General features: G+C 39.0%; 1 protein-coding gene across 5 annotated transcripts in view; it reads left to right on the top strand.

Annotated features, from left to right (window-relative positions):
• Positions 1-25099, top strand: part of STK39 (serine/threonine kinase 39) — a 278661-nt gene that overhangs the window by 225394 nt on the left and 28168 nt on the right. For all 5 annotated transcript variants that reach the window (XM_070580065.1, XM_070580064.1, XM_070580067.1 and 2 more), the window contains exon 16: positions 2667-2735. In XM_070580065.1, the coding sequence (XP_070436166.1) occupies positions 2667-2735 (69 nt within the window). The remainder of the gene's footprint in view (positions 1-2666; positions 2736-25099) is intronic.

The following is a 25099-nucleotide window of genomic DNA, read 5'->3' as shown; positions in this document are numbered from 1 at the left end:
CTTATTTTAAGGTTGTTTCTTTTCATCTGATTATTTAAAATTGACAAAGGCAATAAAAATCAATTTTAATTGCAAGAGATAACGAAAGAAATGAATTTCTGAGTTGAAGGCTTTGGGGGTATTAGACAGCGCTATTAGCATTACCTGGTCCTTTGTGCTGGCTGTGGCAGGCTCGTTTGCTATGGTTAGATTAAGAATCTCTGCTTTTGTTGCCCAGACAGAAACCATGGTGCTGCCTGATGATAGCTGGCCTTCCTGGACAGCAAGCACAGGTCCATAACAGAAACACCATGGATTTATCGCTGTGCCTCTGAGATTACAGATGCTACCTGCATTTCAGACCTTGTCTGCACTACACTGTGCATGCACACAACATGTGTACTATGTCTGTGCTGTATTTACACGTAAATATGTATATATGGCTAGAGTATATAACATAAACATATCAAATATTCTCTGTCCTCATTGGAGGGCAAGCCCTTTCTGCTTATTATGTTGCTGTATTCTCTGGAGACCTGAGTATATTGATTATTTAACTGTTTACACATCAGGAATGTTAAGCAACTTAACGAAAAATAAACTACCAATTACCTTCACATTTCTGTTCTGAACTATCACTGATACATTACTTATGTGCATACAAAATAACTGCTTAATGACACACACACACACACACGGAATATTTCCATTTTTGGTGAGCCAGCATGACTGTTTGCTGTTTTAATATGACTCATCTGGCACCTCCGAGTCCTGAAAATAGTAGGAGATGCTGTACACTTTGACTATTTGGGGATGTCATTTGTTTTGCTTCTGTTTTAGTGCTAGCCCTCAATATGGCTTTGTTTGATTATTCCATTTTCAACTACATTCTGTGATCGTAGCTCCTTACTCAAGTATTGATACTTTAGAGAGGCTGGAAACATATTCACATGCTTTAACAGATGATCAATCAATACAAATGTAATGACTGCCTACTGTGTGCCCTAGTAGACACTTTAATTCAATAAGTATCATTTCCTGAAGTTTCTGCTGGCCTCCAGGAAGATGGAGATTGTGAGACTGAAAGCTCTAGCTGACTTCATAAAGCCAAATCACATTCTCAGGAGAGCCTTTCATTACGTTACCCTACATTCCATGCTAGGGGATCATTTTATCTCTAAGAGAATTTTGTAAGGTGTTTTTTTTACTTCTACTTCTAGCAGTAAGGACAAGGCCCAAGATAAGCCCACCTTATATGGAATTTCATAGTGTAGTACGATTCCTATGTATTTCTTTTCCATTTTCTTCATTTTATTCTATCTCATTCATTATGGAATGGAATGAGTAAAATGATAGAATACCACAATTTCTCTGGAAGTACAAAGAATATACATGGCTCTCAAATTTTTATTGGAGATTTGGGAAACTGGGCCATGTATGAAAGGGAGAAAGCGAGTACACAAGAATGTAAGATGCATTTCAAATGATCTGCTGTATCATTACCACAGCTACCATTTATTTAGTAATTACTATATCAAACGCCAGGCTAAGCTCTTTAAAACCAAAGAATATTGAAAGGTAATTGTCCCTCCAGCTACATGCCCACATGCACACACACACTCGAGCTCACTTACAGAGTCACCACATCTGAAACATAGATTAAGCAAGGAAACTCAGATTGTGTTGAGGGGCGGCCTTTGGCAGAGCAAACTGCAGTTCAGTTTAGATGCTTGTTTGATTCAGCAGCTATACTTGCAGGTGCTCCCTGACTTTGGAAGAAAACTTAAGTCAAACCTCCATCTGCTGAGCCAGTTTCTTCTTATCTAGCTACAGTTCTGAATGGTTTTGAGAATATCAGAAGGCCATGGGGACCATGTCATGTTCCTTGTGAAAACCTAGGGGTTCATAATGGTTCTTTTGATCACATTGCAGTTTATCAATTTCTCTTTACAAAGTCTTCAAACAGACTTCACATTATTATCATGTTCATTCATAACTTTTCAATTAAGTAATTTCAGCTATATTCACTTGCTATGGCCTGTTCAGTCCCATCTTTATGAGATTGCTAATTCCTGTCACTTATCATTGAGAAACTGCATTCTTTTATTCAACTACATTTTCAAAGAGAATGAATCTGTTGCTATCAAATGATCAATGTCATGTTAAAGGAGTTTCTTAATAGCATAAATTTAAATAGCTCATCTTAATAGTCCAACAAGCTCTTAGGCTGTTTGTACCAAATATTAGGTTTTTTATTAGGTTGTATCAAATGCTCCTATTCAACCTTTGCCATAAATTCTGACTCAGTAGCTATTAATGGTAGAAAAGGATTGATGATGGCTGGAATTAACCTTGGCAAGAAAGAAAGGTAGGATCATAGGGACCAGTTACGAGATAACTTCTAGAGGTGCATTTGAGGATTAATTCAGACAGTAGCCAAAGGGCAAAAGTTTCTTGGTTCACCACAAATGAAACAATAATTTTGTGTAACTGCTTTTGAATAAGTAGCAAGATGCAAAAAGTACATGGCAAAATGTATTTTACATTGCTTCTGATAGAATCTGAATTGTTGAATTAAAACACATGTGGATGATTTTCGTAAATGAAAAATATATATTTTACATTGTAATGGACTGTTGATTTTTATTTTATGGTTACTAATACATATTCATTTCCCATTTGGACAGACACGGCGGATGGCGTTTCTCAGGAGCTCTTCTCTGCTGGCTTGGTTGATGGTCATGATGTGGTTATAGGTAAATCATTTTTTAGTATGTAGTGTCATTTTGTTGGTATATCAAATGAAAATGCATTTAGAAACAAAAATTTTCATAAAGGAATAATTTACTCTGTGGATTTTTGAAAATTTCTTCTTGAAGTCTCATCTTTTATGTGAAAGAAGTTTGTTTAGGAGTCATATTTAATTTCTTTTTTAAGAAGCTCTTAGTGTAATTCTGTCTCATTTACCTGGACACAGTTTATCCAAAGCAGGACCTCACTTACTGGAAATATAACAGAGAACCCAGAAGACCTAAAAGTCCATGACATTAGAAAAAATAGGATTCTATAAATTCCATGTACCAAGTATGGGAACCTCCAAGATCCTTTCTCGGAGTTTCTCTAGTCTTTCTTTGGACAGAGTTCTAGTAAACTTAGATGTTAGTTTTCCCAGCCCTTAGCAAGATTCATCATAAAGTCTAAAGGTTGGATAGACTTAAAAGTCATTCAGGCCAGTTCTTTCATTGTGTAGACAAGGTAACAAATTCCTAAAGCAATTCAGTGGTTTGTCCAGGGCCATGCAGCTGGGTTGTGGCAGAGCCACTTCTCTTTGAGACTGTGGCTCTTTCTACCACTTTTAGAATCAAAAGATTGCTGCATGGAGATGGGGGAGCCTGCTAGATACAGGCAAGCTGATAGGAGCAAGAAATGACTGGTGGCCTCCTGACGAGGCAAAGGAGGCAGAAAAGTTAAAAGAGGCAGACAGACACTGTCATCTGAGAAAAAGTGTGGGCTCTTTCTACCTTGGGTGAGGGTGAGTAGCTCCACACTCCTCAGCAAATTCTGAGTTTATAAAGATTTTATAACATAGTCTATTCCTGGATATTCGTAAGAATGACCCTAAGTAATCCAAAATAGTTAACATTGTATTAATGTTACTCATGACATTATATTGATTATGTTGTTAACTATTATAATTACATTATATTAGGGGAATATGTGTTATGATAAAACTTTCTTCAAAAATACTCAAATCAAAACTCATGCTTGAAATGACTTGAGCCCTTTAAATGATATTTTATCTTTAAAAAACTAATCACTTACTCAAAATAAGTCCTTCCCCAATAATGCTGGAGTGTGTGACTAAGAGGGAACTTGAGGTAGATATACTTACCCATCAGAATAATTTGTTCCTAGAAACTCAATAATATAGATTACTACAAAATGAATTATTTTACTTAAATAAGAGTAACGGGAGTTTTAGTGGGAGATTAGAATTCTGACTAAAGAATCAGTATCTTTTATTGATATATAAATAATGTCATAAATGTAAAGATACAGAGATATCTTTATAATTAGAAAAATGAAGCTCTTTTTCCTATTAATTATACATGAAGTGTACACAAAGGTATCTTTATAATTAGAAAAATTAAGCTTTTTTCCTATTAATTATTCATGAAGTGTACACATTGATTTCGCAAGGAAGCTCTGATTGCTCTGCCAAGTGGTGCATATATAAAGAGATGTAGACATATTTTAAAGGAAAGTGATATACACATACACGTATATATAGGTGTTTGTGTGTGTGTGTATTTCCTTGTATATTCTGTCTTTCACACTTTCCTTTAAAATCTTATGAGATCCAATGGCCAGCTGAGTTCTTACCTACGTTTTCTGGTCAATTGTGAGGGCGAGCTGAGGAATAAGGTCAATTCAACTTGGATGTCTACTGTAAATTCCATCTCAGAATTCTTTATGTTAACTTAATGGTTTCTTGATAAAGGCTCATTCTGGTTTTATAGAAAAAATGAGCACACACCTTTGTGTCTTAGTTTACCTGAAGAAATAGGAGAAAAGTTAATGGCTACATCAAGATACCCTGTAAGATATATTTTCCTTAAAGACAGCTTTGGTCCATACACTAAGGCAGCCAGAATTAAAAATTAATTAATAGATAATAATAACCAAAAAAATTCTTTTAAACACCTACTAATGTCTCTATTGGGCAAGAAGGATCAAATAAATGATCTTTTGATTTGAGTTGATCCTGGCAGGTGGTAGGGAACATGAATAAAATAGATTGATAAGCAGATATTAAGTCATATCTTTTTTAAAGTATGATCTTACTTCAGGCCTATAGTCAAATTTAGTGTACTGGTTTTTTTGCCCTGGGCTTAGCTGAATCTAAACTAGGGGGTGTCTTAGTTGTGGAGTTTTTTAAAGGTTGAAATTAAGGCATAGTTCATGTACGACTTGTTAAGTGTCTTTTAAATACAATACATACCCAGAAAGCTTCTATTTTTCCATGATTTAATTATTCTTCCAAAAGTTTTTCATTTTGCCTTTTTTCCCCTTCTGGAAAAAGGGGAGCTAAAGTGTAGAGTGTTGGAGTAAGACCAAGCGTGTGCAATCCTGCCTTATCTAGTAGCACTAAAAATGCCTTACAGGGACACGATGCCTAAGAGTTACAATGTTTGCATATTTCGTTGAATCATCCCATCAATTCTGTAAGGTAGAGAGGACAGGTTGTTTTTGATCAGTGTTTTATGGATAAAAACAGAAGTCAAAAGAAGTTTCTGGGGTAGTGCAACTTGTCATGGTCCTTGAACTTGGTATCTTATGACTCTAAGCCCAGTGCTTAACTCTGACCATGTGTGTATACTGTGTACAATTAATCTGATATCTTCAGCCTTGAAAAGTGGATCCAGGTCATTTTAAATGATGGTAGTTTTTCTGTCTTCTGGAAAAAAATAGCTTGTCCTTACTTGATTTTCCTGGATCAGGAGATGTTTTATATTATAATTACTGATTATCTGACAAACAGATAAAATTTGTTTAATCTGTCCTCTCTAACCTATCTCAGTGATTCTCTGCTCCCTCCCTCATCGTGTTTCCCTCTGTACCAGATATGTCCCACCAATATATGAATATGTTTTTATTTCTCCCATCTTAAAAAAGCTTTCTCTTTGGGCCACCTTCATTACAGCTATTTCTCTCCACCTCCTTAAAACCAGACTCCTCCAAAGAATTGCTGCTGACTTCAGTTCCTTTCCTACCACTGTCTCCTGAACACACTCCAGTCAGGCTTTTGCCCTTCCTGCTCCACTCAAACTGTTCTTTTCAAAACCATATATTGGGAAGACACATGCCTAGAGATGAAATGGCAAATGCAAAGGTGGATGTGGCTGGAGTAGAGTGAGCAAGAAGGCAGGGAGGAGATATGTGGTCCGTCAATGACTGCCTTCTGTGTTCCTAAATCCAGTGGTTAATTCTCAGTCCCACATTATTGCTCCATCAGCAGCACTGGGCATAGTTGACAATGCCCTTCTCCGTGATAAGTTTTTCATTTGGTTTTTAAGATTTCTTTCTCTCTTGGTTCTCCCACTTTATTGGTGTTTCCTTCTCATTATTTTTTGTTGGTTCCTCCTTGTCTCTCTGACCTGTAAATATTGACATGTCCAAGGAGCCTTGGATCTCTTCTCTTGAATCACTCACTCCTTTGGTGATCTCATCAATTTTCATGGTAGGAACACCTTGCATCCTCTAACTCCCAAATTTATGTCTCCAGCCTCTCCTTTGAATTCCAGACTCATATCAACCTCCTATTTTGACATCTTCACATGGAAGACTAAGAGGCATCCCAGATTTAATTAACATCTCCAAAGTCCAGGCCCTGGTGTTTCCTCCCAACCTGCCCCTCCAATAGCCTTTGCTCTAAGTTGATGTCAACTGCATTTCTTCAGGTGCTCGAGACAAAAACCTAAGAGTTGTCCTTGAGTTTCCTTCCTCTCTTACCTTACATCCAGTCTATCTGAATGTACCCAGGCTGTTACTCACTATTTCACTTCCCATCCTATTTCAAGCCCATTTCATCTCTCAGTTGAACTATTACATTCATCTCTTTGCTGGTCTCTCTGCTTCTGTCCTTGCCTCTCTTCAGCCTATTCTCATCTCAGCAGCCAGAGAGATCCAACTAAAAAGTAAGTTAGATACAAAAGGCCACATATTGTGTGATTCCATTTATGTGAAATGAGCAAAATATGCAAATCCGTAGAGTCAGAAAGTCCCTTAGTGGTCGCCAGGGCCTGAAGAGAGAGGGAAAGGGTAGTGACTGCTAATGGGTGTGGAGTTTCTTGTGGGGGTGATGAAAATATTCTGGAATCAGAAGTGGTCATGATTGCACAACCTTGTGGCCATACTAAATACCACTGAATTGTGTACTTTAAAAAGGTGAATTTTATAATATGTGAATTATATTGCAATAAAAAAAGTAAGCCAGATCACATGAATGCTTTAAATAAAGCTCTCTAATGGCTTTTCATCCCACATCTCAGCGGCCTACAATCCCCTACTGATCTGTCCCCTGTCACTTTTCGGACCTTGTCCCTCTCTTCCACTCTCCCCCTTGCTCATACTACCCCAGCCACACTGGCTTTTGTATTTGTATTCTTTCTGCCAGCGTGTCCCTTCCCCAGGTACACCTGTGTATCTCCTGGTGCTTAAATGCTGCCCCTCAAAGGGGCCTTCCTTGACCAGCCTACTTAAAATTGCAACCCACCTCCCACCTCCCAGCTCTCTACCTCCTTCTTGACTTTATTATTTTACCTAGTCTTTCCCCATCTAGTAGGCTATATGTCTCATTTATTTGTTTTAACTATATAGGATTTTCCATTGAGCTTAAGTTTTTTGAAGGCCAGGATTTTTATGTTTTATTAACTGCTCTCTTCCCCATGCCCCAAACTTGCATTTTACATAGTAGACACTCAATAAACGTTTGTTAGAGAAAAAAAAATCCATTTTGAAATATGCAGATATCTTGTAACATTTACTTTAGAAACAAAGGCTATTTTGAGTATAGGATTCCAGTTTTTTAAGAATCTTACTTCCAGGATTGCAGAATTCAAGTAGCATTTTAAAAATATGAAATAGATTCACCTGACAAAGGCTGTGCAAAAAAATAGTCCAGTTCAACTTAGAACATTGGCATATAGAGGTTTGAATGATTTCTTACCTGTGTATTTTATTTAGTTTCTGTAATATAAAACAGCTAACATTTAAATAGATTAAAAATCTTTCTTTTCCCCATCAGACTTTTCTCTTGAATTGGAGCAAATGCTTAGGGCAACATGAAAAACCTGAAAGAAGCAATAGTATGTATGTCATGGAGCAGTGAATGTTCTGACTTTTACTATAATGTGGCAAATGTTTTACAACAAATATTCAGTACCTAGCTTCAGGGTTATCTGCCCGGAGTGTGCGAACCTTTACAAAACAGAGTTTGGATTGAAGAAGGACCGGCGTAGTGACATGGAGTAATTGCTTTTGTGCTGAAGCAGAGCAGTGCAGAAATTAAATGCAGTGTTTGTAGACTGACATCATAAACCCACTTCAGTTGTGCTTAAACGCAGTACTACCTTAGGCAAGAAACAGGAAGTATTTTTTTGGCCTCTTGTAAATGGAAATTGATAAGATCGGCAAGGCCTCCTAGGTGGGTGTTGGTTTAAAAATATAAGTTAACTTTGCAAGATGCAAACCTCAGTATATGCATGCATAAATTTGCTTATCTTGCCTGGCTGGGATGGCTGACAAACGGAAATAAACTAGATCTGAGCCCCCATTTCCGTTGTTTCAAGGAGGGGTCCTGAGGATGACCCGAGGCAGCAGAGAAACCAGTTTCCTTTGTCTGCTAGTTAAAAAACAGCCAATCAGAAGTTTTTTCTTCAATAGAAGACAGAGAAGGAAAAAAAACCACCTCATATGTATAAAGGAAAACAGAAGACCTGGATTCTGTTCAGGCCTTGTGATACGTGAGATTTTTGAGTATCTGTTGAATGAGTTTTAGAACCTCAGCAATAGAAGAAGGAACACCGATGGATGTGGTAAGCTAGCCAGGTGCCTGTCCTGCTCAGCAGCCGCTACAGAGCTGCTGCCCTCCACCTGCAAGGCTCTATCCCAGGGCCAGGGTATGACAATGAGTTACCCTGGGAGAGGAAGCTGCTTGGCAGCTGCCTTCTGGAGAAGTGCCTACTGACTGCTCTTTGCTGGGTTTTACACCACCATTTCCTGGCTTTGTAACAACATATATCTATTTTTTTTTCCTTTAAGTGGAGTTTAGAACCAGATGTTGGAATTTCTGTTTCCTGAGAAGGGAGGTGTGTTTCTGCATTCATTTGTACAGTTTTCCTTTGACGGATCTGGAGCCTAGCTGACTGGTTATCACTGCCCTGGAAGCTGATATTAGCTATGTGTATATTCTCCTGAGCTCTCAATGGACTGTGACTGTTGGACGTACCGTTCATGGCTCTGGGTGCTCTTTTCCTGCACATGGAGAATCCTGTTCAAAGATTCACTGTAAATGCCTTCTCTGAGAAGCCTGCTCGCCTCCTCCCTAGCAGAATCCAGAGGACAGCTTTTCCTTGTAGTGGATGCCAGAGGACAGTATTTTACCACCTGTCGTGACATGTGGCTTTCATCCTGCTGTACTTCCTGGTGCCCACTTTCCCTTTGTGTGGAGGTTGAGGGCGCCTTTAGGGCAAGCCTGCCTTCTATTTTATTGAATCTCTGCCATCCTTGCCACACATAAGGCACTTAATAAAAATACCTATGGATCAATGAAGACATTTAATTCCATTTGGCAAATTTTATACCTGAAGAGGTCATGAATTGATGATTTGGACAATACAAATATTGTTGCACCCTCAAAACTGAAGAGTCATTCAGCAAGACTGATTTTTTCTCTCTCTGTCTCTCTGCCCCCCTTCCTCTTCTTTCTCTCTTTCTTAAGAATTGACTTTTCACATGACTTTTTGAGCCTCGCCTCTTGGGAAGGAAATGTGGTTTGTCTAGAAGACCTCTGTCCTCTAGTGCTTGCTGAGGTTACAGTGTTTGTCTCAAAGTGTGGACTGTGAGATGCCTGCATCAGAATCTTATCTTGGGTGCTTATTAAAAACGCACATTTCTGGGTTCCAGCCTAGAGCTGGAGTCTTGGGCATAAAGTGTGGGAATCTGCATTTTTAACAAGCATCCCAGGTGATTCTTATACATGGTCGAATTTTGTGGCCACTTTAGTTTTTGCTGGCGGTAACCTTTAGAGACTTTTTGCTCCTTTTATCATCTGTATCTTCTTTCCGATCTCACTAATTTCCTTTGCTTCCCTGCCTTACTTGATTCTCTTCTCCCTTTAGAAGTCTATTTTAAAACTATACCAGTTAACTTTCTAAAATAGTGTGTGTATGTATGTGTATCCGTGGTATAGATGTGTGGAAGAGCCTCATTGGCATAAATTTTTACCATAATGAGTCATTTCAGCTTTTATTAAAACTATTATTGCCGCTCAGGGTGCAGTAGATCCTCCAGGAGGCCTTTGGCGTTTTATATTTTAATATTACGACAAAGTATCTTTAGGCTCCAAAGTATGCAAGCAACAGAGTCTTTGCTCATTCAGGAGCATATGGCTGGATGTGTGAAGTGCTTTGTTCCTCCAGCTATCACCAGGGATGTTTAAGCCTGTTGTGAGTGAGCCAGGATTTACTGAACAGCAGTGCAGTTTTAAAACAAAAGTTTGGAAAAAGAGTGAACATATTCTCTCTCATATCCAGTTCAGTGATTATGCTGTAATGTTTCCTGATGTTGAAATTCAGTGAAGGAAAACTTTCAGTAACCAAATAGTGCCTCTATCACACAACTGTGCTATGATTTTAAAATGGTGACAGATTATAAAAACAATAAGGAAACTCCTTAAGCCGTTTCTGGATTTAAACAGGCTTGAGGTTAGTTGAATGATGTCAATAAATCCACTTGAGTGATTCTTGATTAAAAGTTGTCTGTATGTTAAGTTTAATAGTCTAGGGAATTAGGGACTAGAAGTGGCTTGGGAAAACTGTGCTGATTACTTTCCTTGTATATTTTTACCAGAAATCAATGTTAAGGTGTTTAATACGGCGTAGGGTTACCACTGCCAATTCGATTGTAGCTCATTGCTCCTGGTTTCCCAAATACCGTTTTTCTTTAAAAAAAAAAAAAAAAAAATCTATACTGAGGTATATTTCCTCTATAGGAAAATTTATTATTAATTTTAATGTTAAAAATTAGTACGCAAGAGGGGCTGGCCCTGTGGCCGAGTGGTTAAGTTCGTGCGCTCCGCTGCAGGCGGCCCAGTGTTTCGTTGGTTCGAATCCTGGGCGCGGACATGGCACTGCTCATCAAACCATGCTGAGGCAGCGTCCCACATGCCACAACTAGAAGGACCCACAACGAAGAATATACAACTATGTACTGGGGGGCTTTGGGGAAAAAAAGGAAAAAAATAAAATCTTTAAAAAAAAATTAAAAAAAAAATTAGTACGCAAGAATTATTTTTAAATATTTGCAAGTGACAGACTGGACTATCTAATATAAAAGTACCGTGCATGCAGATGAATGACTATCATTTCTAGATGAAATAAAATACTCAACAATTGAAGTCTTTGGAGACGTGGTGTACTCACAGTGCTGCTGTCTAAATATCCAAAGAGCTGGTCTCCTGCGGAGTGCTGGGAGCCAGGCCTGAATCAGTGTGTGGAGAGCGCACACATACCCACACGCACTCTCCTGGCCTCAATTTGGACTCAGACTTAAGGGTTGATATAAGTGTAAGTTTATTCAATTGCAACAGAAAAACAGGTAGACTGAAGTAAAACATAATTTTTGTTTGAACAGAGTCCCATCTTTATAATCTGGTGACCATATTCCTCTGTCCAAAAAAATACAAAGGAATTAAATTGAAGAAAAATTTTCCTAGCAAAGCGAGTCAGAAGCTAAAATAAGCTGCCCACTCCTATGATCGAGTCCACTGCCAGCCCCAGCCACCCTCTGTGCTTACTTATCTGCAAATTCTAAGAGGAAAATGATTGACTATCCAGATAAGGGTTGGCAGACTTGTTTATAAAGACATTCTGATTTGGAGGGGGGCGAGGAGCAATTCAAAATTACCTTTCAAAATGTGGGCAAATGTTATTTCCAGAAGTTCTAAAAAAGCCTAAAATAATATCTGGAATTTCCCCAAATGTGTTCTCAGTTTCTGTCTTATGTGATTATGAATCAGTGCGGCAGTAAACCACACTGTAAGCTCTGACTTTCTAGCTGAATGTCACTTTTTATTTAGTTAGGAGTTGTGTATCCTTTTTAAAGCCTCTATTATGGATAGACTCCAGTTAAGACCTGTATTTACTTTCCCTTAAGTGAAACAAGAGCTTGCTAGTGGATTTGTCGTAGGTTCAGTAACTCAGTAGAGTCTTGCTTTTTTCAACTCCTTTATATTTTTCTGTTTTAATTAATGGTAATCTGTCTTTTAACTCTAGAATCAGATGTGCTTGAAGATTTACACTCAATCCAGCCAAACTTTCTTACTATAGAATTACAATAAGCCCCAAATACCAGTCCCTATTTGTCATGAGAATGTCTTTCTGGTAGAAGTAAAGTAAGTTTACTCTGGTGCAGGAAATCCAGTCTTTCTGATATATTTTTCTAACACTACCAAGTGTATAGGATTTAAATTAAGTAGATCTTTTGCTGAACAGTCTACTCCATTCGTAGACTGATTGGTTTTTGACTGTAGTCATTGTGTTGTGTGTGTGTATGTGTGGTTACCCAGTTTAGAAATCTCTGGCCTACCTGAATTTTAACTATTCCATCAAGAGTACAATGTTGTAGATATAGTTAGATGCCCAGTTGTGCTTATTAATAGATTCCCAGGCTGATCGCTTAATCCCAAACCAAATCTCTCTGCTAGGTTTTTTACTCCATTAGTTGAGATGAAAGAGAAGTCACTACCTCCTAATTTCTTATATAACAGAAAATAGAACTCCTTTTTTACCCCGTCAAAAACATTTTAAAGCCAATAAAGAAAATTAGGTCAACATTTTTGACAAAATATGGGCTTGTTATCACTATTTTTGGCTTCCTATCTAAATTTTATAATGCTAAATTTGATCATATGGCTTCATTTGGTTACCATTTTTTTAAAAAAGCAAAGAGGGCCTTCTTGCCAACTCTAAGAAAACCTAGTTCTTAATCTTGCGCTGCTTAAGTTCAGCATCCAAAAGATGTGTAAGAATGCTTTCACCCCAGGCTCATTGTCAAGACAAGGACAGACCTTGACTGATCACATTCTAATAGATTGAGAAACAAGCCCTTGTCGTCAGGTTTACACTGTCTCCATTGTATTATCAACATTTGTCCTCAGTTTTGTTCTTGAGCTAATGTTTTTCTGAAGTATCCGCTGTACTGTCTAACCTGTGGCAAGCATTCCATAAATGCACGTTTTCCTGGAGAATTTCATATCTGATGAACCATAGAAACGTCCAGCAGAAATTTGTAGTCAGGAAAGCATTGAAATAGCCTTGGGTACAGACTCACAGGCCTGGCTATACACCGCTTTTGGCCAGAATACACTGTGGCAGAAAGTGAAGAAGGAGCTGTCTATTAGACTTAGCAGGCAGATTTATTTATTTTTTGCCTATTTTTTTAAATAGCAAAATGCCTTAATCTCCCTTAGGGAGCTTGGTGAGCTGTGAGAAGTTTGTGACTTGAAATGAGGACATCTGATTCAAAGTGTCTTTTCAGTAATAGTCCCCCAGGGGGCCTAATTTATAGTAGATCTTGAGACATCTTACCAGCTTGTGATCGTTAGCTGGGTCTTTAGAAACTCGATGTGGTTATGACTCATCTCTTCATTGGATGAATGGATCTGGGGTCAGAATTCTACCGCCAGATCTCTGCCCTTGCCCATCTGTCTGTGATCTGCATGGTCAGAAGCACAGGAAAGGACTTCCAAATTGCTTAGACGCTAGCCTTGCTTCCCTTCCCTGTAAGCTGACTATTTATTCTTCACATATCCTTCTCACCCTTTGTTCTAATTCTTGTAGTTGTCAGTGGAACTGAATGATAAGGGAAGAATCAGATACACTGGAAATTTGATGTCTAATAGAAATAGAATACAGGTTGGAGGACACGATTTGGACAGTACTACTCTTGGGAAGCATAAAAATGCTGTAAATTACTCTGACTAATGGGTTTCTCAGCCCCTGGGACAGTAGGCTGGAACTCTAAGGATATCTTTAAAAAAAAAAAAAAAAGTTGGCTTTTTTATTTAGTGCTCATGAAAATTGTTATTAGGTAAGGAATGGATATGAGAAATTAATGCTTGATATTTTTTCAGGATGGATTTTTTAAATGTCAAAAATACAGAACTTTGCACTTAAAATAACTCTGAACAGTGGCTTTATATGCTTAATTAGCAATAATTAAATATAACAGCTCAGGCCTCTTGGCATAATCTGAAATATCCATGCAATTCAAATGTCTGCAGACTAAATAGTTTTTAACCAATAAGAGCAGATACTCCCCCTGGGATATTACTGGGAGTCCCCAAAGAGATGTGTCCCAGGGGTCCTTAAATCATTTTGTCAGTGCTGGTTACCATGTGGTGGGCACATTGGCTCCCACTTGTTCCCTGCCCAAGAGACTGCTTGAAGAAGCCTCACCAGTATCTCCAGCCAGCGTGAGGGCCCTGCTGCCCAAATCATGGTTACTGCTTCCAGAAGGTCCCAGGGCACTTCCTGTTATTGGGCCAGAGTGTACTCGCTTCCATGCAGAAATGGGGAGAAGGGCCTTCTGCCACACTTTGTCATTCAGGCCCTGAAGCTACCCTACTTCATTTATTCAATAAATAAAGCATCTATTCTACTCTGTGCTAGCTATACTAGGTGAACAACACAGACAGGGCTCTTGCTCCCATGAAGCAGGAGAGGCAGACATTAGATAAGTCAACACACAAGTACAAGTGAAATTAAAAATTGTGAGAAGTACTCTGAAGGAAAAACCACGTGCCATAAAGAAAGACAATAATGGGGCTGGCCTGGTGGTGTAGTGGTTGGGTTCATGCACTCCGCTTCAGTGGCCCGGGTTTCGCAAGTTCGGACCCTGGGCATGGACTTATACACCACTCATCAAGCCATGCTGTGGCGGCATCCCACATACAAAATAGAGGAAGATTGGCACAGGTGTTAGGTCAGGGCAGATCTTCCTCACACACACACAAAAAAGACCATAGTAAACAGAGGGGTCCTCATTTAGATTCAAGAGCAGGGTAAGCCCCTCTGAGGGAGGAGCATCTGAATGGAGGCTTAGATTTAGCCTGGCCGAGCTGAACAGATGCACAGCCTGTGCAAAGATAATGAACTTTGTGAACAATGACCAGTGTGGCCAGAAGAGGTGAATGAGGAGAGGGTGATATGAAAGAAGGCGAGGCAGGAGGCAGGGGCCAGACAGTGCAGAACCTTGTAAATAGCCATTTGCCACAATGCCTTGCAAAAACTAAATCCTAGTTGTTCAACTTAGATTGAGTCTCTGTGTAGGTTAACTATAAATCTTGTGCCTTTCCTGCCTTTTCCCTATCAAATAGGGCAAATAAATGCTTTCCTTTAGCCTCATTTATTCTGCAGAGAGTCTAAATATACAGTTTACACAGGCTTAGATCCCTTCACTGCCTGGATTGATGCCCATTCGACTGAGGTGAGGAGGAGCCACAGAAGGACAGGACAGTAGCCCGAGAAGACTTGAGAAATAAAAGCTGAAATGATGTTTCAACATTCTAGGTTCATTTAAGTTTGAGGGCATTGAAAGGTGACTTGTAATTTAATGTTTGGGGACCAAGGAGAATTTCAGAGATACCTTCCGGTAATTCTGAATCCAGTTATTCTGTCAAATGGAAATTAAGATTCCCAGAAAAGACAAAACTTGGACATTAATCACAGGCATTTTCTTTATTAATTGGTAACCAAAGGGCCTTCATGTATATTGCCCAAGAGCATGAAGTATACTTCCCCTTTTATAATATTGCCTTAGTCTTACACAAATTATGGGGTGGGCCAAGGTATCACTGGACATACAGCAGAACTATGATCATTACAACAGAGCACAGAAGACATCAAATATTCGTGTTCATTGGATTAAAGCAAACATGCCATTTCAAGTCCGTTAGTTGCTGAATTAGTCGAATTTAGTGAATTTTCTTTCAGGGACTGATACTCTAATTACGTACGTTAAAGTAGGCATTCAAATAGCCTCATGTTCAGAACGCAGGACAAGTAACATAATTCTTGTTTAGCAAACCTTCATCCTGGTGAGCTGGACATAGAGCTGGGACAGTGTTTTCTCACAGTGGTGATTTCTAGAGTGTTGATAAACTGGTAAAGCTGTGTGATAGTGTTGCTCATTCCTTTTTTGCCTTCCCTTTATTCTCTGTCTAAAAGCCTTCCAAACTTCTGAGGAGTAAAATAATAGAAACATCGAATGGCATAGAAATTACTATACAGCAGTTTAGGCTCCTTTAGCTGACATCCCTTGTAGTTATTTAAATAACTGATTTCAGATTGGTTATTGGTAAGTTATAGTAAAATCAAATTTTACATGTCTCTTGAGTGGTTGCATGGCTTTCCACATTATTTACTGCTTTTTGTGATTAAACTGATAAAACATCCTCCGTCTTATTTCTTATACTCTCAAAATCTGAAACGTAGAGACCATGTCTAGGGAAGGCACGCCGGCTTTCGATTCAGACAGATGTGGGTTCAGATCCCAGCTGTGTCAGTTGTTAGATGTGACTCTGGGAAGTACCTTCATCTCTCTAGTCCTCGATTTCTTCTTTACCCATAAAGTGACCCACTTAACTCTTGGAGTTGTTATGAGTCTTATTTGATTACATGGAAAGGTAGTGTGATAATGGGCCCGTAAGAGGCACTCAGTAAGTGGTAGTTCTTTCCTCTTTCTATTTTGGAGTCAATTCATCTGGTCTCCTATCCAATATAATACTTCTTTTATGAAATACCAGCCAGAGAATGTTAGACAGCTCTGCAGTTTCCCTGAATAAAATGAGACTCAAGTCCTTGGTGAGGATCGGAGATAAAAACTCCACATGGAGCACTATAGTCTACTTAGAGTCCATGAGATTCACCGTATTTATCTCTGATACCTCTGTACTGGCAGAGGGAGTTACTTTCTCCTGTTGCTGCTCTGTCCCAAGCAGTGCTGGAAAGTGGTGTAAAAACCACAAAATGAAAATGGACACTCAGGAATAGGCACCTAGATCATTGGTCCTACCAAGGACTTGTAGTCACCCTGGAAGTGACTCTAGGGGTACCTCCTTGTTTAGTTTTCTTCCTGCCTCCCTGTCACTGAAGTTGCCCTTTCCTACTGCCTGGGAGGACATCAAGCCTGTGTGTACTGCTTGACCTAAGAAGAAAGGTCTGGAGAGAAGTGTGAATTCCCCTGTCCTCTGAAACTTGCCTTTTGAGCCCTTGTTCCATAGCCAGTGATCTACATCTTTCTCTCTTACCTTTTGAGTTCTAGTTCCTTCACCAAAGATCTCCCTCAGTCTCTGATAACTTGGCAACAGGAATGTCCACCGGCTTCAGGGGCAGTTTACACCCCTATCTCAAGGAAGCTCACACTTCCCCAAGGAAGTGTGGCCGGGCCCATCGGCCTCAACAAGATAACCCAAACAACCCAGACAGAAGACAATGCAATAAGCATAATATTTCTGTAGAGGAGTAGCCAGCCTCCGTGAAGTTCACCTGCTGAATTAAGTGATGCTCTCAGTTCTCTCTGTAAAATGTGCTAGTGGTACCCAGGGAATGCTGGATGTTTACCGCTGGGAGATGACACTCTAGCTTTCCTCTCACCCGCCCCCCCCCACCTGCTCCCACCAGGTAAATTCTGTGTTTAACAAGAGTTTGTTCCCAAACTCATTTATACAGGTTTTCTTCTTATTAAAATATGTCATTTAAATCCTTGATAAAATATAAATTCAAAAAGTGAGTTGTTTCTTCGAAAAACAAATGGGATGCTTTGGGAAATCTATTGATAAAGGAAAATTGTTAAAATAAACAAACTGCTGTTAAAGTAGGTATGGAAAAGATCACTGTAAAAAATAGATTTTTTAAAATCTAGGGTTTTAAAAAATAGCTTTAACCCTACATCGAGTGGTAAATGAATGTACATTAATGTGATTTAAGTTAAAACATTACATTTGAAGTTTATTTGTATCCCAGCTTTGTGTTTCCCTGCCTAAATTGACTTTTTACATTAACCAACCAAATACCACTGTCAGCTTCACCCAGATAAGAATATTTCTTCTATACCTACACACAGGACTGGTTACATAATTTGTGGGGCCCAGCACAAGATGAAAATGCAGGGTCCCTTGTTCTAAAAGTAATGAGAAATTCAAAATGGTGACAGCAGAGTATTAATGCAAGCACAGAGCCCTTCTCATCCTGGGTCTCTGTGTCTGCAGAGGCCAAAGTACGATAAGAAGCTGGCCCTGCCAACAGGCGAGGGGCTGGGGAGGAGAGGTGTTTGGGAGTGTCTCCTAGCTCTCTGACTGCTTCTAGTACCAAGGAGCTTCCTGTCACGAGAGACACCTGCGCACTGGTGAATTGCTGTTTGAAAGGTCTTTACACTGAGCCAAAGCTCCTCTCCTTTAATCCTGCCCTCCAAAACAATGCGGAACATATCTGATCCCTTTTTCAAATATGCGTTCAAATATTTGAAAACTGCCAAAGCTTCTCCTTTTCTTTTTTAATGTACTTTCTTGGGTAGCAACATGCATAGTTTTTAAAACCTCCTCCATCTCATGTCTCTCGATGCTTTCTCATTTTCCTTTACCCTTCTTAAGGGCAGTGCCCATCATTATCATATACAAATCCCAAATTCGTAATGTGATATGGGGGTTGCAGAGCTTGGGGACTTCTCATTCTTGTCAGGAATGCTACATTTCTGCTAATGGCATCAAGTACTATGTTAGCAGTTTAGACCAAATAAATATCATTGTTTTAGACTGAACTTATCAGCAGAGAAAACCACATACTCTATTTATAAAATTTTTTAATGTTTTTATTATGAAGTATTTCAAATATACAGAAAAGTATATAAAGTACTGTAGACTTATACACTTAGCATTGGGATTTAATTCTTATTTGCATATTTGCTATAATCACTTTCTCCTTCCCCATTCCATCACCTTTAAAAATCTTTTTCCGACTGGCTGCTGCTTACCCAATGTACTCTTATTCTGTATTTGTATAGTTGATTTTTGTGACCTGAAGCCCTTAGCTTTGTTTGTATAACATTCGTTTTCTCTGTTTGGGCCCATACAGAGTCTCTAGCTTTACTGGAGACTTCTCTCCAGGGAGTTCTAAAACCAACACTCTTTCTGGCATAATTTTTAAGTTTATTAAAATTCTATGAAATGAACCTTGAAAGCATTATGCTAAGGGAAGGCAGCTAGACACAAAAGGTCACATATTGTCTGATTCCAGTTATATCAAATATTCAGAGTGGATAACTCCATAGAGACAGGAAACAGATTAGTGGTTGCTGGCAGCTGAGGGGAGGCAGGAATGGAGAGTGGCTGCTTAATGATGGGTATGGGGTTTCCTTGGAGTGATGAAAATGTTTTGGAACTAGATAGAAGTGATGGTTACACAACATTGTGAATGTACTAGATGCCATTGAGTTGTCCACTTTAAAAGAGTTAATTTTATGTGAATTTCATCTCAATAAAAAATTCTATGAAATATTTGAATATTTGTAATTTAGCATTGTATATGAATATTGAAATCATTAATGTTGATATTGCTTTGCTAGTAACTGTATCACAAGTATTATTTACCACATACCCAGCCTGAAGTACTACTTTTTCTGAGTAGATGGGAAGATGGTTATTGACAGTGTAACAATCCTTGCAGATAAGTAGTGTTTTAAGAACAAATTAAGTTCATGTAGTATTTGAGACTGTGGTTTCCTTTTGCTCACAGCAATGGAAAGTTTTGTAACTTTTTAGTGATGTTTTGGATACTGGTATGTACTCCCTTGCCATTCACTGAAGCTGTTGATTGATTGGTAGAAGTCTGTATTACAGAATGGCAAATGAAAGTGGTTAGGTCAAACCCAGAAAGTTTCCCTTTGAGAAGACTCCAAAGGAATATGTCTTGGACAAAGTTGTAAAAATTACGGTACAGTTGTGCATCGCTTAGTGACAGGGATACATTCTGAGAAATGCGTCGTTAGGAGATTTCGTCATTGTGCAAAGATCGCAGAGCATGCTTACACAAACCTAGATGGTATACTATACCCCTACTACCCACCTAGGCTATACGGTACTGATCTTATAGGACCACCATTGTATATGGGGTATGTTGACCAAAATGTCATTACACGGCACATGACCGTATTTGCATTTAGCCTATTAACATTCATTTCCAAATAAAATAAATCATTCCTAGCAGATTATGGTGTTTTAAGAAACTGATGAGAAGACAAGACAAAGGGAATCTTTTCTTCTAGCTCTACGTGTTTTTGTTTGAACAAAATAAATGCCTGTTGGAAAACCGCATTGGGTAAAAACTGACCCTTAACATTTTGAAGAATGTGAATGATTCTCCAGGAGAAAGTGCAAAGTCAGAGTAATTTAAGCTGCAACTAACAGAAAATTCTGTTATAAGTGGTTTGAACAAAGACGTTAGCTTACCTAACTGGAAATCCAGAGGAAGGGAAGGTTTCAAGGTTGTTTAGCATCTCAGCGCCATGAGTCAGGACCTGGGGTCTTTCCTCCATTAGTGCAGGTCTTCCACAGCCCTGACTTGATATCAAGCCTCATTCCCTTCGTGATCCTAAGAGGCTGCCTGTGACAGACAGTGCTACATGTTTCCTAATTCACATTTGGCTTTTCATGTTACTAAGTAGCAAGAAAATTTCTCTCTTAGAAGCCCCCTAAAAGCCTTTCCTCCTCTATCATTGGTCCGTATTGGCTTACCACCCACCCTGGGTAGGCCCAGTGTCGGTGGGGAGGTTGAGATCCCCATGAACTGATTGTGGTGTGTCAGCCACAATATCCACTGCTGGCCCCGTAATATCTTTTTGTTGACTAGTCTTAGATCTTCATTTTAAATTGTCTTCTTTTAAAGTTGTCTACGTTACAGACGGTTCTTCAGAATATTTATGGTGTTGTTTTTAGATTATGCCATGATAGTATAACATATCTTTCAAATGTGATATTGAGTTGTGCTATTTGCAGCCCATTTTCAAAAGTGAAGAATATTAAAGAGGAGGAAAAACCAAAACGTGCCTTCACTGGTGCTCATATTTCATTGGTGAGTGTCTCATACTTGACAGGAGAGCAAAGTCTCGTTTGTTTATGCACCTTTTTGTGGATGTTGCATGCTGTATAGGTTTGTTTTTAATAGACAAACCCTCTTAAAGTTGGTGTATACTTGGCGCTTCATTGCTGATTGTGTTGTTTTGTTCCATTTTCTCAACTACATTTGGTATGCAAAAATTCGACATTAATTACGTATAATAGACTTTCCCCTGACGTTAAGCCATGACTCTTTTTGTTTGAATATGCGAAAAAATAAATCCCAAACTGTGAGAAACTGATTTTTTAAATTACTTCAGCCCACGTTTTCTATCTCCAGTCTTTATTTAATCACGGTTCTAGAGGAAATGAATGCAGGCAGTCTTAATTGAGTGCCTCTGTGCCTGTGGAATTCTCTTCCTCTGTTGGCACACCAAAATTGAAATCTGTTGAGCTTCAAGTTTTTACCGCAAAGCCTCTGAACCACATTTTAGTCAATAATCCATCCCACATCCTTTCTTCTGCTCTGACTCCAGTTCCTGACAGTTTCTTCAGGTTTTTGCTATAGTGCAGAGGTTGCAACCTAGTGGCCAAGGCTTGGATCTTGCCTACAAATGTATTTTGTTTGAGTTGGACGATTTTTTTAAATTTTGGAATTAGTTGCCAACATTTAAGACACGAAAGAGTTGACAGAAGAATTCAGTTCTGGCTTGTCTTAGAAAAACTGGAGTATCTGAAAACACTAAGCGTAACATCTTGAATGGCAAAAATTCTGCCCCCTCCTCTCTGATTGATTTACATTATCTCCCTGGCCCCCCAAGACATTTGGGTTTCTGACCCCTGTAGAGTGCATTAGTGCTAACTGGTGCCATCCTATTTTCTTCCTACATACGCAGCATGTCATCTCTGCAAACCTAGATAAAGTTAGTTTAATAATGTTTTTCTAAGCAAAACACAAGTTTGATTGTTCCTCTTTGATCAGTCTATAGATGTAAGCTTTTAAAAGACTTCGGTCTCCCTTATAACTCATTGGAAATCACCAGCATCCTTAGACAAATGTTGGACCAGAAGAATTAAGTCTGCGCCTAATTGTCCAGTTTCGGAAAAGGTTTAATAACAGATGAGCAGAATATAAAGTCCTAACCTGTTTCCCATAAGGGAGGAGGAGTTATATGTATCCATGAGGATGTATTATAGGAAGCTAAAGAGACACATGAATCTCAGGGAGCCAGGCCTTTAGTCATGCCTTGGGTGCCCGCAGGACCATCCCTTTAAGAACACCCTCTGTGACGGTCACTCTTGCTGATATTCTGTCTCCTATACAGATTCCCTGGTCATTTGTTAATACTTTATTGATAGCAGTCATTATACGAAACTGAATCAGTATGTGCTCCCTGCCTAACACGTAGAACTGCAGCATTAACATACATGCCGTATTCATATGACTACGTAATAAAGCAGCAGCAGCACCCCATGATATTCTGGCCCAAAGATGATGATAGTATCTACCTAACATCCCCTATTGCTCTTGCAGGTTATCATTTTGACCTAACTCTAAGACCACTTCCACCCCATCAAACAAACTCTTTTGAAAACTCTAACTCACAACCCTTTACTTTTTTTTTCAGGTAGACTATCACTCGTGAGGGTACCCCCGGCCCCTTCAAACACTAGGGTGCTGCTCAGGGCTGAAGATTCCAACACTAATGACAATCACAGACCAGGCACTCAATGAATGTTCTGTTCTTGGCTTAGTTTTTCTAGTCTGATTTAGATGTTAATCATGGGAAGTCCCATCCTTGGGGAAGTGTTAAGTTGGAAGAAACACGTTCTCTCAGTAATGATTTAGTTGGCCATTATAGCATTTTTATGATTAATAGGATTTTGCACACTAGCAAGTTTTGAAAAGTATAACATCTGATAAGTATTCCCATATAGCAAGCATTTGTTACTTTACCCAACCAGGTAATCTGGATTAGCCTTAAAATTAAAGCTAGTTGCTCTGCACCATCTCACCATGGTTTCCGCTCGTGGTCCCACTTCCTAATAGGTTGTTGCCACTTTGGACTCTCTTGAGCACTGTTGTTAGTAATGCCTGGTAAAATGTAATTTCTGGAAATACTGGTCATTCGTTGGCTTTTTTGAGAGAGGATTTACTAATTACTGCATTAAGCTCCATGCACACAGGGTCTTTTGTCTGCTTTGTTGACTGGTATATTCTAGAACACTATAATAATGACTGGCACTTAGTAGGCACTCAATAAATATTTGTTGAATGAATGAATTACCAAGTTAAAACATACTGTTGTACATATAAAAATGTATGAGATTCGTCCTGCTATTGGGTTTTGTTGGTCTTAATCAAATCACTGGCACATGTTAGCAGCAAAAATTGGGGGTCCACATTTGCACTGTTCAGATTTATAGACTAAGCATGATAGGCATTCCAGAGGTTTCTATCTTCCAGAATTATGGCTCAGAAACCAGAAGCTGGAATGCAATCGTTTTTTACTACATTACCCAAGCAAGAATGAATTCATCATTTTTATCTCACTATTTCTCATTAAAAGCCTAATGCCAATATCTCGTCCAGAACAGTGCCAAATTTCGGATTCTGCTGAACTAAGAATTGAATGTATGTTTGAACAGCACACTGTGGGCCTATGGCAGATTAACTCTTTGGAAATGGAAAATATATATATTTGACTGACCTCCAGCCCGTCAGAAATAAATCCTCTGCATAATCTTGCCAAAATGTCATTTGGTTGTGAGCAGGGCCCCTCATTTGTCTTATGAGAGCCAGCATATCGGGAGCCAGGCCACTGCAGCCTTTTCTGCTTTTCTTTTGTTCTCGCAGGCAGCTGCATCTTTGATAAGTTGTATTGGTGAAGAAATATAATTGTCATCCTTTATTTTGTTATTAGCTGCATTCTCACCTTATTGAAATGTCTGTCGGATGAGGATTTTTTTAGTTTAGTTTTTAATAACCATTTAGTTGATGTTTAACCATGTTTCTAATTTGTTCTTAAGCTTTCAACCTATTGCTTCTTTTCACTTAGCCCTGGTATTATATCTCATGTTAAGTTCTATTCTAATAGCAGCTGGGAATTTTAGTCTACCATCGCTACATTAAAAATAAGTTCTCTTATGCATCTGGGTGGACAACTTTGATCATGATTTTGCTATTGCTTAACACCCTATTTATTTAGCTATGCTTCTAATGGGTGATTGATGTGTTTTCTTTTTGTAGTTCAGAATCTCCTGCAATTTAAAAAATTCCTTGTCAATAATGTATATGTTGTAAATAACACTTAATTGGCCTAAGTGACTATTTCATTTTCACTTTTCTAGAAAAACATCCCTGTTTCTGGATATAGAAAATAGAGATGAAAATTTCCAAACAATATTCTTTTTAAATTTCTCAAATAATTATTTTATACTTAGAATCCAAATCTTCAACTCCGTCCCATTTACTCCATTGCCCACTGCTGTCTGCCCGTCCTCAACAGGGACCTCTTAGGTGTCAGATTTACCACCTCTCTTCCAGCATTGGTTGAATATTTAGCGTCTTGATTTTGTATTTCCTGTTCCTGCATAAAAGTCAAATGAATACCCTGAACCAGGTACGTTGGTTCTTTGGGGACAATGGGTAGGAATGTATAGGGTAGCAGAGGGAATTCCACCTGAGAACAGCTATTTAGTGAAGACAATTTACATGACTATTCACCCAAAGGATCAATTCCCTGATGTTATTACGAAGCATTGGACTTTTAAAACCACGTGTATGATCCCACGTTCACCACAGTTTTATTATTGCTTGCTTTGGGGACTGACTAGCTTTATTGCTTAGAGGATGATCTAAGTTGGTGGTTCCTTATCATGACTGGGAGTGGGTTTAACGCCCTGAAGCAGCTGATGAATGATGGAAGGTTGATCACACTCCTCAGCCCTGCCATAGCCCAGTCTCAGCTGTACCGACTAACAGATGTCAGTTTTGAGGAAGAAAAGTAACAGCTGGGAGTGCTGCTCCCCCTGGGTCTGTGGAGACAGAGCACTTGTCTGACGATGGCGTCTTCAGTACTGCTCTTGGTTAGGCCATAGGTCATTGAGTGCTCCCTATTTATCACTGTGGCTGGCCTTCACACGAAGCATAAAACCATCAGCAAGCAGTTAAGCTGCCCGTCTTCTTACCCCCTTTTGCCTGCAAGAGGCATTTTTCTAAATACA

Source organism: Equus przewalskii, chromosome 17 (assembly GCF_037783145.1).
Source record: "Equus przewalskii isolate Varuska chromosome 17, EquPr2, whole genome shotgun sequence".
In the NCBI taxonomy this organism is placed as follows: Eukaryota; Metazoa; Chordata; class Mammalia; order Perissodactyla; family Equidae; genus Equus; species Equus przewalskii.
Note: the sequence above shows the minus strand (reverse complement) of the source record. Positions and strands in the feature narration are given on the sequence as shown.